The sequence below is a fragment of the Vulpes lagopus genome, chromosome 3 (assembly GCF_018345385.1).
Source record: "Vulpes lagopus strain Blue_001 chromosome 3, ASM1834538v1, whole genome shotgun sequence".
In the NCBI taxonomy this organism is placed as follows: domain Eukaryota; kingdom Metazoa; phylum Chordata; class Mammalia; order Carnivora; family Canidae; genus Vulpes; species Vulpes lagopus.
In genome coordinates, this window is record NC_054826.1 from 106,507,823 (window position 1) to 106,524,433 (window position 16,611).

A 16,611-nucleotide genomic window follows, 5' to 3' on the forward strand; every position below is an offset into this window, starting at 1 on the left:
AGAGAATGAGAAGTGACCACCTAGTGGATTCTGTTTCCTTTTGCAGTGGTGAAAATGGTTTGGAGATACTGATGAAGAATGCATGGCATTATGAATATAATTAATGTCACTGAACTGTACACTTAAAAACAGTTAAAATGGGGATCCCTGGGTGGCGCAGCGGTTTGGCGCCTGCCTTTGGCCCAGGGCGTGATCCTGGAGACCCGGGATCGAATCCCCCGTCGGGCTCCCGGTGCATGGAGCCTGCTTCTCCTCCCTCTGCCTGTGTCTCTGCCTCTCTCTCTCTCTCTGTGACTATCATAAATAAAATAAAATAAAATTAAAAAAAAAAACAGTTAAAATGGCAAACTATTTCTTGTACATTTTACCACAATTTAAAAAAATAATGTAATATACCAAAACCCATTGAACTGTACAATTTAAATGCATGGATGATCTACTGAGTGAATTTTATCTCAAAGTGGTTAAATAAAATGCCTTACACAAATGTTCACAGCTGGGGCACCTGGGTGGCTCATGGTTGAGCATCTGCCTTTGGCTCAGGTTGTGACCCCAGGGTCCTGGGATTGAGTCCCGCATTGGGCTCCCCGCAGGAGGCCTGCTTCTCCCTCTGCCTGTCTCTGCCTCTTTCCATGTCTCTCAGGAATAAATAAAACCCTTAAAAAAAATGTTCACAGCAACATAAAAGGTGAAAACAAGTCAAATTTCTATCAACTGAGGAATGGATAAATGTGGTATATGGGTATCCCCTCACTTCTTCTTCTTTTTTTTTTTTAAGATTTATTGTATTTGAGAGGGAGAGTGCACACGTAAGCGCTGTGGGAGGGGGCAGACGGAGGAGAGAGAAACACAAGCAGACTCTGTACTAAGCACAGAGCCAGACTCCGGGCTCAATCCCACCACCCCAAGATCAGACTTGAGCCAAAAACCAAGAGTTGGACATCCAACCAATTGTGCCACCCAGGCATTCCCTTTTCGAAAGCTCCCATTAGGCCACTTTGCTTTAAGAAAAAACTATATTAGTACCTGTTTTCACTAACTAAAAGAAATCTGAAGAAGATTTTTATTTTTACAGAGGCAGCTCACACCTCGAGCAGCGAGAGTGGTGTGGCCAAGCTCTGCATCAAGCTACTGTAGCTTTGAGCTGTGTGATCATCTGTGCTTGATCTAGTATGTGCATCTTTTTAGCAAGACGTGTCCTAAGGTATCAGTAAAGTGTAAGAGATTTTGTTTTGTTTTGTTTTAAGATTTTATTCACTTATTCATGAGAGACAGAGAGAGAGAGAGGCAAAGACACAGGCAGAGGGAGAAGCAGGCTCCATGCAGGGAGCCCGACATGGGACTCGATCCCCGGACCCCAGGATCACGCCCCGGGCCGAAGGCAGGCGCCAAACCGCCGAGCCACCCAGGGATCCCCTGTACCTGGTTTCTATCTCGGCCGTCCCCAGGGTTCGGCCAGGGTATGTGTATCTCCTGCAGGAGCTAGGAACCCGATTCCAGATGCTGCCGTCGAGAGGCATAGGGGGAGACCGCAGAGGGAACAACTCCGAGTTCTAAGGATGCCGAGGATCGGTTCCAGGTGACGGAGGGGCGCTTTTCAACGACCCGCCAACCGGGGGACGGCGGCGCAGCCTCTTCCTGCTCTGTGAGCCAATCAGCGGCCGCCGGGAAGTGCGGGCAAAGAGCGGTACTGGAAGCCACGGCCCACCCATCTGTCTCGAAGGCAGGTCGGCTCCGCCCCCCGGCCCACTTCTCCCAGTTCCATCTCTGCCTCACCTAAAAGCCCCACCTGCGGCGGCCATTGTGGTTGAGGGCAAGTGGCCGCTGAGGCCAGAGAAGCCAGACAGGCGCCATGTTTGATATGATCAAGGAATGGCGCCCTTAAGAGCATCCAGAGACAACTGAAGCCAGGATGTCGCCATATTTTCTGAAGACACCTTCCGGGTCCCTTAACCCGCTGTCTAAGTCCAAGCTGCCATGAAGTGAATAAACACCGAGGGGTTTTCTTTATCCCCGTCACAACCCCCGAATCCCTAGCAGCCAGTCCCTGCTATCTCGGTGCCCTCGACTGCGTTCGGACGCCAAGGCTGGGCGGGGCTCCGACCTCCGGAGCCCTTCTTGTGGACGACGAAAGCTGAGGCCGCGCGCCGGGAGGCGGTGGCCTAGGGGCCAAGGCGGCCGCCGCTCGGGGCCAGGAGGCCCCATGGCGCCGCCCCCAGCTCCGCTCCTGGCGCTGAGACCGGGGGAGACCGGGCCTGGTCACAAGAAGCCCAGGGCCGTGAGCTTCGCGGACGTAGCCGTGTACTTCTCCCCGGAGGAGTGGGGGTGCCTGCGGCCCGCGCAGAGGGCCCTGTACCGGGACGTGATGCGGGAGACCTACGGCCACCTGGGCGCGCTCGGTGAGGCCCCGGGTCAGAGCCCCCCGCCCCCTCTTCCTTCACTGGGGTTCACAGGGGAGATGACATGAGGACCGAGAGGATTGTGAGCCCTAATCCGGCACTATTCCACCAGCAGCACCAGCCATCTCTATTCCCAGGACAGGGCTTCAGGTTAGCGAGCACTTCCTTCAGGCAGGAGCACTGCAGACCCTGTCCAGGCTGAGCATAAGTTCTGAGGAGGTGCCCTAACTCTGGCAGGGGGTTGCCGTGTTCCCAGGACAGCCTCTCAGGCCACCACTGTGATCCCTGTTCTCTCCCAGGATTCCCAGGCCCCAAACCAGCCCTCATCTCTTGGATGGAACAGGAGAGTGAGGCTTGGAGCCCCGCCGCCCAGGATCCTGAGGAGGGGGAGAGCCTGGGAGGAGCTCTGAGAGGTGAGGGATGGTCCCAAGTCTCCCCCAACTTGGCGCTCTAGGGCTTCCTGTCTCACAAAATTTTCCTTTGGACCCCCACTTCCAGCAACCCTAAAGAAATTCCAATTTTGGATACTAAAGGAGAAAAGAAGGCAGACCTGTTACAGTTTTCAGAACTTGGGACAGTTAGTCATTTTAGGACCAGAGTAGGAGCATTAAGAACCCAAATGCAAGACTCCGGTTTCCAGGGACCTCTTGGAGAAAACACCACTCATTCTCCCCTTTTCAAGAACAACTAAAACCCCATAGGAATGGAAGCTGCTTCAGGTCTGCCTTTCACATTGCTCAAGCAAGGCAAAGTGGTACAAGAGGTCAACAACAAGGCTCTTCCCTCACCATCCCCTAGCAGAGTGATCTTGAACAAATATGTCTCATCTGTAAAAGCCTTATCCTACAAAAAAATCGAGAAAACACAATAATAATAGCTATTGTTGCAGTGAGCATTTACTAAATGCCTATGACATGCTTCTATTGATTTACTCCTTCCAACAACCCTGTGAAGTAAAGAAACCATTGATTCCCATTTGAAACAGGAGTGAGACCAAGGCCCGGATAAGTCACTTGTAAGAGATGTGAATCTTGTTTATTATTCTTCAAAGCCTGTGTATTAATCGCTCAGCAGTACTTTTTGCCACTTCCCTAAGTAAAAGAACCCTATAATCTGAGATGGTGTAAGGAAGCGTGTTTTAAAATGTATCTTAATTCCTGTTTCCCAGGAGACACCCCAAACAAGGAAGAGGCACCAGAGGAAGGGCCAGGAGCCAAGGGACCCAGAAAGGTTCCTGGGAAGGAGCCTTTTAAGGAGCTGGTTAAACACAACCCTGACCGGACCATCAGAAAAGTTTCAGCAAGAGCACAGCCACCCACGAACGCTACCTGGAACCAGAGCACAGATGCGCAGCCTTCAGTGCCCAGCATGGACACTCAGGAGAGCCAGCGGCGACACGTGTGTGCAGACTGTGGCCGCCGCTTCACCTACCCCTCACTGTTGGTCAGCCACCGACGGATGCACTCAGGGGAGCGACCATTCCCCTGCCCAGAATGTGGCATGCGCTTCAAGAGGAAGTTTGCCGTGGAAGCGCACCAGTGGATCCACCGCTCCTGCTCAGGGGGGCGACGGGGCCGCAGGCCGGGAATCCGGGCTGTGCCTCGGGCTCCGGTGAGGGGTGACCGGGACCCACCTGTGCTGTTCCGACACTACCCGGACATCTTTGAGGAGTGCGGTTGAGCTACTCCCAGAGGCTGGGGTTAGTCTGACCTTGGACTGCCTGGGCCCTGAGGGAGGCTCCTAAGGCAGGGATTTTGGGAACCGAAATTCATCCCTTGGGGTTCCATCAAGGATCCCTCAAGTTTCAAAACTTGTAAAAAGAAAAGTGCCTGTAAAGATTCAAATAGATTAAACTTGACACTACTCCCCCTCCCCCCAGTCTTTCTAAAAAAAAAAAAAAAAAATGAACAGTGAGATACTGGCAGCAAATGCAACCTGCTGAGTGTTGTCTCAGAAACCTCCCCTTGCTGCTTCTCTACATCAGAGGCAAATGCTGAGGGGACTCCCCAGGCCTGGGGAGGGGGCCCTGGAACCCAGGGCATGGTGAAGCCCTGGCTAATTGACAGCAGGGAGCCTAGAAAGTGAAGTGGGTGGAAAGAGCACAGAAGCACAAATCTAGTCTCTGCAACTTGTCCCTGGGCACAGCTGGTAAGTCATATCCTGTCCCTGAGCCTCAGCTCCCTCATCTGTAAAATAAAGATTAAAAATATCTACCTCAGCTGGTTACTATGAAGGCTAAAATTTTAACAAGATAGTATGTATGACATAGTAAATGTGCAATAAACATTTGTTGAAAGAGTGAATTATTGTTGACATTTTATGCTTCAGAAAATGTAAAGAAGCCTCCTAAGGAGGCAGGACATGGACCTCAATAGCCATATTTTGCAGATGAGTAAACTGAGGCTCTGAGAGAGAAAGTGGTTTTCTCAAAGTGTCACTGCTATAAGGCAGCAAAGCTGGAAACTGACACAGTGCCTAGATATCTACCACCTTCTATGGGTGATCACATCTGGGTAGAAAACAGAGAAGGGGCTCAGGTTAGGGGGAGGTGAGGACTGGGTTCTGGGGAGAGGCCTAGCCTTGCCTTCTTGGGAGAGTCTCACCAGGAAATGGAGAGTCCCATTAAGGCCAGTGATCTTTCACTTAGAAAGTGCCATCAACATTAATGACCAGAGATTGAGTGGCTTCTGTGGGAGACTGCTAGGTGGTAAGGGAGTTCTAGCATGAGGCAGGCTTATCTCATTCATTCATTTGTTCAGCAAACACCATATGAGGCCTCTGTGGGGTTTTGTGCTGGGCTCCAGGGACACTTGGACTCAGGTCCCATGCTACATGGTGACTGGGGCTATGATGGAGGAAGCCCAGAGGCACCATCTAACCCTTCCTGGGTCAGATGATACATCTGTATCATCCTGATCATGATACATCAGGAAATGCAGCTTGGAGGAGGTTTACCCCTGAGGCACTGAGGAGCCATAGACAGGTCTTAAACAGGAGCAGGGCTATTTGACCAGTGTTGTGGGAAGATGTGACCTGTGCAGAAGTCTAGACTAGAGATCTCTTGAGCATCTGCTCCCAGGTAGAGGTGAGCAGGAGCTGGGGCCAGGCTAAAAAGCAAGTTGCTCTTGTTTGCTGACCCTGGAACTGGGGAGAAAGATACCCAGGAGAGGCTTCTGCCATAGAATCTGCATGACTCAGTGGGTTTTAATATGAGCTGTGAAAAAGTGAGTCCTACAGGGTTCAGGCTTCGAGAGCTGGAGCAAGGGAGCCTAAGTGCCTGGCAAGGGGCAGTCGGGAGTGGGACGGTGTGGAGGATAAGGGATTACCAGTACTGGACAGGGGTGAGTCCAAGAGAAGGTGGAGCTGGAGAGAAGAGGCGCCACCAGGGAGGGAGGAGCAGAACCCAGCATGGTGTAGCAGGAACAGAGCTGCCCATACAGCACAGAGTGAGTGCTATCTGCTTTCTTTCGTGTTTATCCATTGAACAAATACCTACTAAGCATTTGCCGTGTACTAAGCACTGTTCTGTATGCCAAGACACAGCAAGGAAAAGGGACATAGCAACTGTTTTAGAGCTTACTTTTGAGAAGGGTGGGGTGGGGGATCCCTGGGTGGCTCAGTGGTTTAGCGCCTGCCTTCAGCCCAGGGCATGATCCTGAAGACCCGGGATCGAGTCCCACGTCGGGCTCCCTGCATGGAGCCTGCTTCTCCCTCTGCCTGTGTCTCTGCCTCTCTCTCTCTCTCTCTCTCTTTCTCTCTCTGTGTCTCTCATGAATAAATAAAATCTTAAAAAAAGAGAGAGAGAGAGAGAGAGAGAGAGAAAGAGAGAAGGGTGGGGTGAAACAAGTGATAAGCCAGCCCATAAGTAAGACAGACAAGTGATAAACCAGTACATGAGACAGGGTATTGGAGCTGTAAATACTAAGTACCACAAAGGACTAGAACAGAGGATGTACTTTGAAAGTGCCTGTTGCAGATGGGTACTAAGGCCAGGCCTTGAAGCAGAGGAGACATCTGAACTGAGATCCAAATGATGAGAAGGAGCCAAGAGGAAACAGGTGGCAGGATGTGGGAGTGGGGGGGGGGTGTTTTAGAAGCGGGAGTCCAGGGCGGAGGGGGCAGTTTCCAGGCAGAGAGAACAGCAGGTGCCATGCTCTGAGGTGGGGAGGAGGTTGGGTGAGGAGCAGATAAGATAGGACTCTGGTGGCTAGGTTGAGGAACTGAGTAGAGAAGAATTACAGATAAGCTTGGAGGAGGGGAAGGGAGCAAATCCTAAAGCTCTGGCTTGCCACAGTGCCAAGTCTGGATTTGATTCTAAATATATTGGAAAACCATTGGGTTGTTTTTGTTTTCATCTGGTGGCAAAATATACTTAACAATTTACCATTTAAAATATTTTTAAGTATACAGTTTAGTGACATTAAGGACATTCACATTGTGTGCATCCATCATCACCAGCCCTTTCTAGAACTTTTTCATCTTCCCCAGCTGAAAGCCTGTCCCCATTACACACCAAGTTCCCACTCCTCCTTTCTCCAGCCCCGGGCACCCACCATTCCATTTGCTCTATGAATTTGACTACTCTAGGAACCTCCTCTAAACCACAGGGAAGTTTCAAGCAGAGTGGCAAGGTGATCTGAGTTGCAAACCCACTCTGACTGCTCTGCAAATGGACTGCAGAGGGGCAAGCAGAATGGAGATGGAGGCTGGCAGAGGGCGAGAAGTAAACACTGGGAGTTGAAAGGACAGGACCGGTCTGTGGGCTGGGTGTAGGGGCTGAGAGCATCAGAGGAGATAGGAATGATGATAAGATTTTTGGCTGAGGGAGGAGGAGGATAGAGGGGCCAGTTCCTGGGGTGGCCCAGGGTTGGGGGTGATGACAGCATGGACTGCAGCATTTCAGAGCTGGAAGGGAACTTTTGCAAGCTGCCTGGTTCAAAGGTTTAAGCAGGGTTTAGGAAGCTGTGGGTGGAATATGTTTCTTTGCTGAGGAGATTTATCCCCCTGGGGGACATGGGGAAAATTGTTCTTTCCCCAAGCTTTCTGTAAATACTGTTACACAGAATATGTTCTGAGAAAGGCTGAGGCCCAGGGAGGGGAAAGACCTTACTTAGGATCACACAGTTGAATTAGTGGCAGCGGTAGCCCTGGAACCTAAATCTCTGAATTTCTCAGTGGATGCTCTTGCTTTTTTTTTTTTTTTACTACACCAGGCTGCAGTGTCAATGGATGGGAAAGGCAAAAAGGTCAGAAGTCCAGAGGGCAGCCAGGCAACCCAGGCCTAAATCAGCAAGGGCCCAAATGAGGATCCCACTAATGAGAGCTGCAACAGGGTACCTCTTGTGAAGCCCATCACCCTTCCTCCAGGGCAATTTCACCTACCTCCTAAACACTCAAATGATACTTTTTTTTGCCATGACACAACCCTTAAATACAACCCTTTTACTTACTTTCAATACTTATGATAGCTCATCATTTAACTTTTTTTTCTCTTCCCTTTTGTGTGACAGCATGGAATTGTATATGCGACCAGAAGCAGCTCTTCCAACCTCACGGGTTGTTGCTCCATGCACTAGCTCACATTACAACTGCATTTTGGTAACCTGGCTTAAAATCCCACCTCACTCTGTGGTTGCTAAGATTTTACCTGCAGTTATTTGAAGCATTACAGCATGGGTTCTGGTATTAGACTGCCTAGGTTTGAATTCTGGCTTCACCACTTAACAGCTGGGTGGCTTGGGGATAGGTCACCCTCTGCCTGTGCCTAAGCTTCCTAATCCAAAAGGGGATTTACCTCTGAGAGATTGTAAGGGTTCAGTGAGTTAACAGGCAGAAGTACTTAAGACGGTCTGGCATGTAGTAAGTGATCAAGTAAGGTAAACTAACATGATTCATAGTTTACTCAGACAGAACCAACTACAGCCCTTGCACAGTCCGCCATTGTTCTCCTAGAGGAGCTTGGACTTGGGAAGTCCCGGGCACCTTTAAACGCTGTGTTAATACAAACGAGCCAGGTTATTCAGTAACCCATCAACCCATATACTTTTTTTTTTAAAGGTTTTATTTATTTATTCATGAGAGACAAAGCGGGGGTGGAGAGGCAGAGACACAGGCAGAGGGAGAAGCAGGCTCCATGCAGGGAGCCCGACAAGGGACTCGATCCCAGGTCTCCAGGATCACGCCCTGGACTGAAGGCGGCGCTAAACCGCTGAGCCCTCCGGGTTGCTCCCCATCTACTTTTTATAAAAGTATCACTTAAATGGAGAATGGAGTTCATTTTCACAAGGTCAGCAGGGGTCAGTACATTCAAAGTCTTTGTTGCTTTTCCTGTAACAAGCCTGGAGGAAGCAGCGCGAAATGGTGGAAAAGGCTCGAATTTTAGGAGTCAGTCACTAATGGGCTGCTTGACCGTGGTGACGACCAGATTTGTTTCCTCTTCTGTCAAACAGCTGAACTCTTAAGGCATTCAGAGGCATTCGGCCCAGTGTCCTCGGTTAAAGAGCTAGCATATGTATGGAAATAGTACAGTACAGGCTCTATCCGGCTGCATGTTTAAGAAACTGATTATCGAAGGATAGGGTGGGAGGAGATGTCACACAGTATTATTCTGTACTTTTTTTTTTTTTAAGGTTTTATTTATTTATTCATGAGAGACACAGAGAGAGAGGCAGAGACCCAGGCAGAGGGAGAAGCAGGCTCCATGCAGGGAGCCGGATGTGATCACGCCCCGAGCCACCCAGGCGTCCCTATTCTGTACCTTGTAAATGAAAAAAAAAAAAATTGAGAAATGAACTAGCTTGCCAAAAATAATTTTTCTTTTAAGATCACCGAGTAGGCGGCCGAAGGGGAATGGGAGGGGGCCGTCGAGTCCTAACCGCCGGGCCCTCCCACCGCCCCAGTCGGACCGAATTGCCGGCAGCTCTCACGCACCCGAGCCTCCACCCCTTTCCCCCCGTCGGACCTGAGCACGGACGTCGAAGCGGGGGGAGGCATCTTAACTATGGGCAAGAGGCGTTCCTAAGCAGCTTGCGGAAAGCAGAAGACGGCTCGATGGCGAAATAAACCAGGTCATCAATACCAGACCCATAGTGACGCTGTTAAATGCTTCTCCCTAAAATTGAAAGATGCTGGAATGCCACCATCTTTTTTGAGGGCGCCTTCATTTTCTCGGTCGTGGAACCACCGAGTTCGCGTAACCGACCTAGCCGTCCTAGCGCGGCCCCACCCGAGGCTACTTCCGGCCGCCTAGGCCCGGAAGAACCAGCTTCCTGGACGCGGAATCCTGGGTCGTCTCTTTCCTGGTGCGGGGGTCGGGGGGCCACTGGGTCCCTGGCCCTGTTTCCGGCTCTCTGCTGAGGGGCTTGTAGAGTCCGGACCAGAAGAAAAAAGGTGATAAGACCGAAGGCCGAGAATTTCGCGGAGGTAGCCGCGTATTTCTTCCCTGAGGAATGGGGGTGTCTCGGGCCCCCGCCGAGGCCGGTGTGCCGGGACGTGATCCGGGAGACCTATAGCCACCTGGGTGCGCTCGGTGAGGTCGGCCGGCCTGAATCTCTGAAAAGGGAAGGGGGCGGGTGGGATGCGCAGGTCTGAGTGCCAGACTCGCCCCCACTTCAGCCCTAGCCTCCACTTCAGCCCTAGGATGACTTCCCCACCAAATCGGCCTAACAAATTTATAACTAAGCCTCTTCGCCCAGGCCGGACTACTCTCCAGTGCCTTCCCAGGACTTTCTGCAAAACGTTCAGAATCTGTGTACCACAGCGTCAAGGCCCGTGGCCTGCTAACCTCCTCCAATTCAAGCGCAATCTCTCCCTACAAACGAATGATCCCATCGGTTCCAGCTACAAGGAATCTGTTTTTTGGACATCTAGCTTAATGAGCTAATATAACATCTTTCAATGCCCTTTTCAAATGCCGTTTCTAATAAATTCCCCCTGGAACTCTTCTGCCCTATGCAGGAAGTCTCAACTCCAGCTCCTTGTCTATCTCTATAACTGCTCTGCACCTGTGCTCCCAGTGCTCATAGATGTAAAAGAAAGAAAAAACAAATATATATATATATATATATGTGTGTGTGTGTATATATATATATATTCATTCATGAGAGTCACAGAGAGAGAGAGGCAGAGACACAGGCAGAGGGAGAAGCAGGCTCCATGCAGGGAGGCTGATGCGGGCGGGACTCCATCTCAGGACTCCAGGATCAGGCCTCGAGTTAAAGACAGCGGCTCAACCATTGAGCCACCCAGGCATCCCTCTCAGTGTAAATTTAGAGCTTACTGTAAACTTAGGGCAGGAACCTTATTTTGGTTAACCAATGTCTCCAACACCTAGAACATCTAGAACAATGCCTGCCACACAAATAATGGCCAGTATATTTTCATCCAATGAATGAAGTGCTTAGGGTTCTTCCCTAAGTGCTGAGTGCTTAGGGAATGAGTGCTTAGGGTTCTTCTCCCGGATTCCCAGACCCCAAATCAGCCCTCATCTCCTGGGTGGAGCAGGTGCCCTAGCTGTGAGGTGTAGATGCTCAGGGTCCCCAGGAAGATGACTGAGAGAAAAAGATGAGAAGTGGGGTACTATTCCAGGTCCAGCTAGAAGGGAATATGTTTTGTTGAACAGGAAACCCCATCTACGTGTTACTTATCACTTTTTGCTGACCTGAATTTATGATAGCCGCTGGGGACTAGGATCTTGACCTTCTCTTTCTCACTTAATTGAGGCATCCAGTGGTCCCAAGATCAGGTCACACTGTACAAGTCAAATTCTAGGTCAGTGGCAGCATGTGAATTAAAGTTTAGGGTGGAAGCAGTTCACCTTTCTGTCTCTAGGTGCCTGTGTCTTAAAACAGCTGTTGAGGGGATCTCTTTGGGTTGTTCCTGAAGTAGGAATGTCCCTGACTCGTGACCGACCACCTCAATTGGTCAACATGATCTCGATGGGTGCTTCCAAGGGGCTAGGTACCCATCTGCAGTTGTGAAAGTTGATTCTGTCACCTGAACATGAGTAGAGTTTGACTGAACCGGGCAAAAATTAAGTTTTGAATCTGCTATGTTTCAAAACAGACACTCAGAAAAATGATACATTTGGAAGGAGCCAGCAGAAGGAGTCTACTGAGGGGAGTTGTCCTGAGCCCTTGGAATCAGGGACACTAGCTTGGTCTCTGAGCCTGTGGTCAAGCCTCCCTACATAGACAGCGCTTCCCAAGCCCCAAGTCTATAGCAAGCTTCAGTGCCTGGTACTCACACAACATCCTGCCCTGAATGCAGCCACACTTTGCCATGACCTTTCACCTGACTCTGCACTCTGGAGAGGGACACTTTGTCTATAGCTAGTGTGGCACCTGTTTCTGCCACAGCTAATACCTCTCATGCTACCTGCTGACACAGAGGCAAGCCCTCTTATTCCTGTCCCCCGTGTGGGAGGTGCTTCTGCCAAAGACCCACCAGTAGACCCCAATGCAGCCTGTGTTGTGGACCTCAAGGGCTGACACCTGGTTGTGAACTCTGCCCTGGGTTCTCCTCAGGAGCGTCTAGACCCCTCTGTGAGTTTCTAGCACTACCCAGAGCTCTTCTGGGCCTGTGTGAGAGCTATCACTGTGAGGAGTGGGCAGCGACATGACAAAACTCTTACTAAAAAAAATTTTTTTTCTGTGTCCTTCAAGGGCCTGGGGTTAGGAGTAGTTAGGGCTCAGTCAAGTCCCCGAGCAAATCTGCATCCTTATCCTTATCTTTTCTGGGCTTTTTCTCTTCCTTTTCCCCTTTCTGCTTTGATCACTTCTACTTGCCCAGCTCTTCCGGTGTGGGGAGAGGTATCCACTAGGTGTAAAGTTTTAGACAGAAGTCTCAGGGAGACCTCTGGAAAGTGGAAGTCAAGAGAAGCTCCAGACTAGATCCGATCTGGTGAAGGGAAGTGCTTTTCCATGATGTGTGTGAAATGCAGTGATTTAGCTGGCCAAAAAAAAAAAAAAAAAATTATCAAGTGTTCTTAGGGTAGGGTATTTATGAAGTCATGTGGGGCTGCAGAGTAAGCCCTCAAGAAACGTGTGGAGTGAGAGAGGGAGGTTGGAGATAGAAATGATAGGGAGAGTTGGTGCCATTTGCGTGTAAAGATCCCCGGGGGAGCAGGCTGGGGGAATAAAGGGAGGAGTTCAGTTGGAGTCTTGCCTAGTGGGAGGTGCTAGTGGGACATTCAAGCAGGAGCAAGAGGGCAGGTGGCTCTGTGATCAGGAGCTTAGGAGCCAGGCTTGAGCTAGAAGTAAATAGATGTTCAAGAGGCCTCCTGCAGGGTAGGTGCGGAGGGAGTAACCTAGCAGAAAGTGAGTCCTTCTGACCTTATACAGACCTTACCTTATCCCGCCTCCCCGTCCCCGCCGCCTGTATGATCTCCTGAAATAGAAGCTCCCAGAACTTCAGGCTCGAGGAAGTTTCCAGTAGAGAAAGTTCTCTTTTACCCACTACATTTTTCTCCTCTCAACATTGGAAAAAGGCTGTTGTCACACAGTGACAGGCCGAAACCCAGGAACCCACGAGGGAACGGCTGGGCGAGAAAAGTAGCGTAGAATTCACAGAGGCAGAGCGGCCAGGTCAGCCCGCACCTCCCGCCGCGCGCGTCCCGCCCGGGGCCGTGATGGCCCGCGCCTCCCTGGGGGCCAGGTGGAGCGGGCCGCCCTCCCGCACTTGTAGCCGCCGCGGCCATTTTGGCTGAGGGCTCGCGGACAAAGCCACCTGGAGACCCCGGGGGAGGCGCCATCTGGGCACGGTTGCGTCGGAGCAACGTTCGCGCGTCGCCTTGCCGCCATTTCTCTCTGAGGCTCCGTATCCCTTCCGCTTGCGGCCCCGCGTCCCTGGGCACCCTGGTGGGCCTTCGAGGGGCCGGCTGCTGCCTCGCAGCCCGCCGCACCGCGCCCCGGCCCGGGGCAGTCCTCCGGCGTGGGAGGCCCCGTGGGCCCTAGCCCGGCCCTGGCCATGGCGCCGCCTCCGGCCCGGCTCCCCGCGTGGGAACCGGACGGGCCCGGGCGTGAGCGGAGGAGGCCGGGCGCCGTGAGCTTCGCGGACGTGGCCGTGTACTTCTCCCCGGAGGAGTGGGGCTGCCTGCGGCCCGCGCAGAGGGCCCTGTACCGGGACGTGATGCGGGAGACCTACGGCCACCTGGGCGCGCTCGGTGAGGCCCCGCCTGCTCGCCTGGCCACCTCCCCGCCCCGCCCGCCCAGCCTCCCGGCCGGCAGGGCAATTGGGAGGCCCTATAGGTCTAGGAAGCCCGCACCGCTGGGGGCGGCCTCCCGGCAGCGTGGGCTTTGCGTTCTCCTCCCCCAGGGTTCCGAGGCACCAAGCCTGCTCTCATCTCCTGGGTGGAGGAAGAGGCCGACCTGTGGGGCCCGGATGCCCGGGATCCGGAGGTGGGAAAGTGTGTGACAGAAACAGACGCAGGTGAAGTATTGGGTACTGCGTCTCCTGGGACCTCCTCTGGGCCCGACCCCTCCAGCTGCCCTCTGCCACCGGCTTCCCTGCGCCTGTTACTTTGCCGGCGCCTGCCTCGAAGCCACCTAGAAGGGGGCTGGGAGTGGCCCAGGCGCGGCGGGGGTGCGGGGCCCTGCGTACCTGCCTCTCCAGCCAGTCTGTGCCCCTCCCATCTTGTTGGTCTCTAAGCTCTGTTGAGCTTCACATCATCCCTCCTGCTGTTGTCCTACACTCTAGCTTCTCTGCCACCTCTTTTGTTTTAGTTTCTTTTCTTTTTGTTATATTTTTGGTGCCATCTCCTTTCTCCCTCCGTGTGAACTTGTCAGTGCCGGCCTCCTTCCTGCCTTTTTTGTACTGTTCCTGCTGCCTCGAGTGTCCTTAGACATCACTCATCTTAGGTGATCCAGCAAAAATGCGCCCCCCCCCCCGCCCTCCTTCCAACCCTGTTCCAATTCCTCAGCTCCAAGGTAGAATGTACAGCGCTCTGTTCCTTCCTTCCTCCTTTCCTTCTTTGTCTCTGCGTCTTTTCTGTTTTCTGCAGCTCAGTAAAAAGTGTCACTCGGAGCTTCCTTGCCTGCACCAAGCTAAGTCCCAGAGGCAGCAGTGGGTCCAGAAGGTGGCTGTATTTAAAAGGCTTCTCTGTCACCGCTTGGGGTTTGGCCTTAAAGACCAGGATAAACCAGGGTCTGAGCTCTACCCTTACCTCCCAGCAGATTCCAGAAACAAGGAAGAGAAAAGACAAAGAGAGGGGACCGAGGCCCTGGAGAAGAGCCCTTCTGTGGAAGCTCGGCCTTCTGGGCTGACAGTTCTGTCACACCCTTCTGCCGGGCTCCCTTATAGCTTGGAGCAGCCGTCCAAGGCAACTCGCCGTGGTCGCCCTCCACTCTGTACCCATCCCCCTGTCCCAAGAGCAGACCAGCGTCATGGTTGCTACATGTGCGGGAAGAGTTTTGCCTGGCGCTCCACCCTGGTGGAGCACCTGTACACCCACACGGGAGAGAAGCCCTTCTGTTGCCCTGACTGTGGCAAGGGCTTCAGCCAGGCCTCCTCTCTGAGCAAGCACCGAGCCATCCATCGTGGGGACCGGCCCCACCGCTGCCTGGACTGTGGCCGGGCCTTCACCCAGCGCTCTGCCCTCACTACTCACCTGCGGGTCCACACGGGCGAGAAGCCCTACTGCTGTGCTGACTGTGGCCGCTGCTTTAGCCAGAGCTCTGCCCTCTACCAGCACCAGCGTGTCCACAGTGGCGAGACTCCCTTCCCCTGCCCGGACTGTGGTCGTGCCTTTGCCCATGCGTCAGACCTTCGGCGCCATGTACGCACCCATACGGGCGAGAAACCCTACCCGTGCCCAGACTGTGGGCGCTGTTTCCGGCAGAGCTCTGAAATGGCAGCCCATCGTCGTACCCACAGCGGTGAACGCCCCTACCCATGTCCTCAGTGTGGCAGGTGCTTTGGCCAGAAATCAGCCATGGCCAAGCACCAGTGGGTCCATCGGCCTGGTGCCGGGGGGTACAGGGGCCAAGGTGCCAGTGAGCTGCCTGTGCCTCTGGCCCCTGGCCAAGGGGACCTGGACCCACCTGTGGGTTTCCAGCACTACCCAGAAATATTCCAGGAGTGTGGGTGATGGTCTCAGAGATGTCAAGGCAAAGGGTGAAGATCTAAACCTCGCCTGAGGCCCAGGGTGGGCTCTGGGGCCTGAACCTCTGTGGCAGCTCCAGGGAGGTCGCAGAATTCCAGGCAAGAGGTGGACCTGGGGGATGAGGACCATCTTATCTTAGGCCTTCACAAGCCTGATCTGCTGACACCTTGCTCCCTACTGTCCAGACTCTAGAAGCCCCCTCTGCTCCATTAGGGCTGAGGTAAGCACCTAGACAAGACCTCCACTGTGGGGAAGAGAAGGCTGTTAAGAGAATTGAGATAGGGAACTTTGTTGTATCCATTGTCTTCACTGCAGGAGTTAAAAACTGACGGCCATGTACTGAATCTGGCTTGTAATAACTGTTTCCAAATTATTTTTGGCCCAACCAGCATTTAAAAAATGTTACAAATTATGGTTAAGACTTAAAAGGATATTTTACACAAAAATCCAGGTTTCTGGCCTCTTTTGAAAAATTCAAAGATTTGGTAACTCGACCTGAGCTCGTACAGAACCACAGTTGGCAGGAGCTGCAGGGCAGCTGTTCATCATGCTCACCACGCCTTCCTGGCTTCTGACCAGCATCAGCTGGCCATCGTCATCACTTGTCCATGTCCCTGGTATAGCAGACTCTCTCCATCTGGCACTTTCCCCTTGTTTTCATGCCCCATTGGGCTCCTGTAGCTGTTCAAGTTTGCAAACTGGTGTATAGCAGTCATGTTTTCCTGAACCAGGGATTCAGGTAGACAGCACCTATGTGAAAGGGTGGCAGAAAAGAAGTAAAAGCAGGCTTTATTTCAGATGTTTACTTGTATCACGTTTTCTGGTTTACAAAGTAATGTCTTGTTGTTCATCAACTCATTTTGCCCTTATAACTGTCTGAGGAAGGAATCATGTAGCTTGGGCAGCCCCGGTAGCGCAGCGGTTTAGCGCTGCCTGCAGCCCAGGGTGTGATCCTGGAGACCCAGGATCGAGTCCCATGTCAGGCTTCCTGCACGGAGCCTGCTTCTCCCTCTGCCTGTCTCTGCCTCTCTCTTGCTCTCTCCGAATAAATAAATAAACCTTTAAAAAAAAAATAAAAAAGGAATCATGTAGCTTGAAGAGGCTGCCAGGACT

The 16,611-nt window shown here is 52.3% G+C and overlaps 1 protein-coding gene and 1 long non-coding RNA gene across 2 annotated transcripts; both read left to right on the forward strand.

Moving 5' to 3' along the window:
- Positions 1–1,303: 1,303 nt before the first annotated feature.
- LOC121487078 (zinc finger protein 764-like) lies at positions 1,304–15,944 on the forward strand. The gene is made up of 6 exons (XM_041748525.1): positions 1,304–2,399; positions 2,699–2,812; positions 3,568–4,077; positions 13,210–13,560; positions 13,713–13,826; positions 14,570–15,944. Exons 1-6 carry the CDS (start codon positions 2,204–2,206, stop codon positions 15,481–15,483), a joined length of 2,199 nt encoding a protein of 732 aa, XP_041604459.1. The 5' UTR covers positions 1,304–2,203; the 3' UTR covers positions 15,484–15,944.
- LOC121486540 lies at positions 9,792–10,358 on the forward strand. The gene is made up of 2 exons (XR_005986682.1): positions 9,792–9,927; positions 10,094–10,358. It is a non-coding gene; the product is annotated as an uncharacterized LOC121486540 (long non-coding RNA).
- Positions 15,945–16,611: the final 667 nt, after the last annotated feature.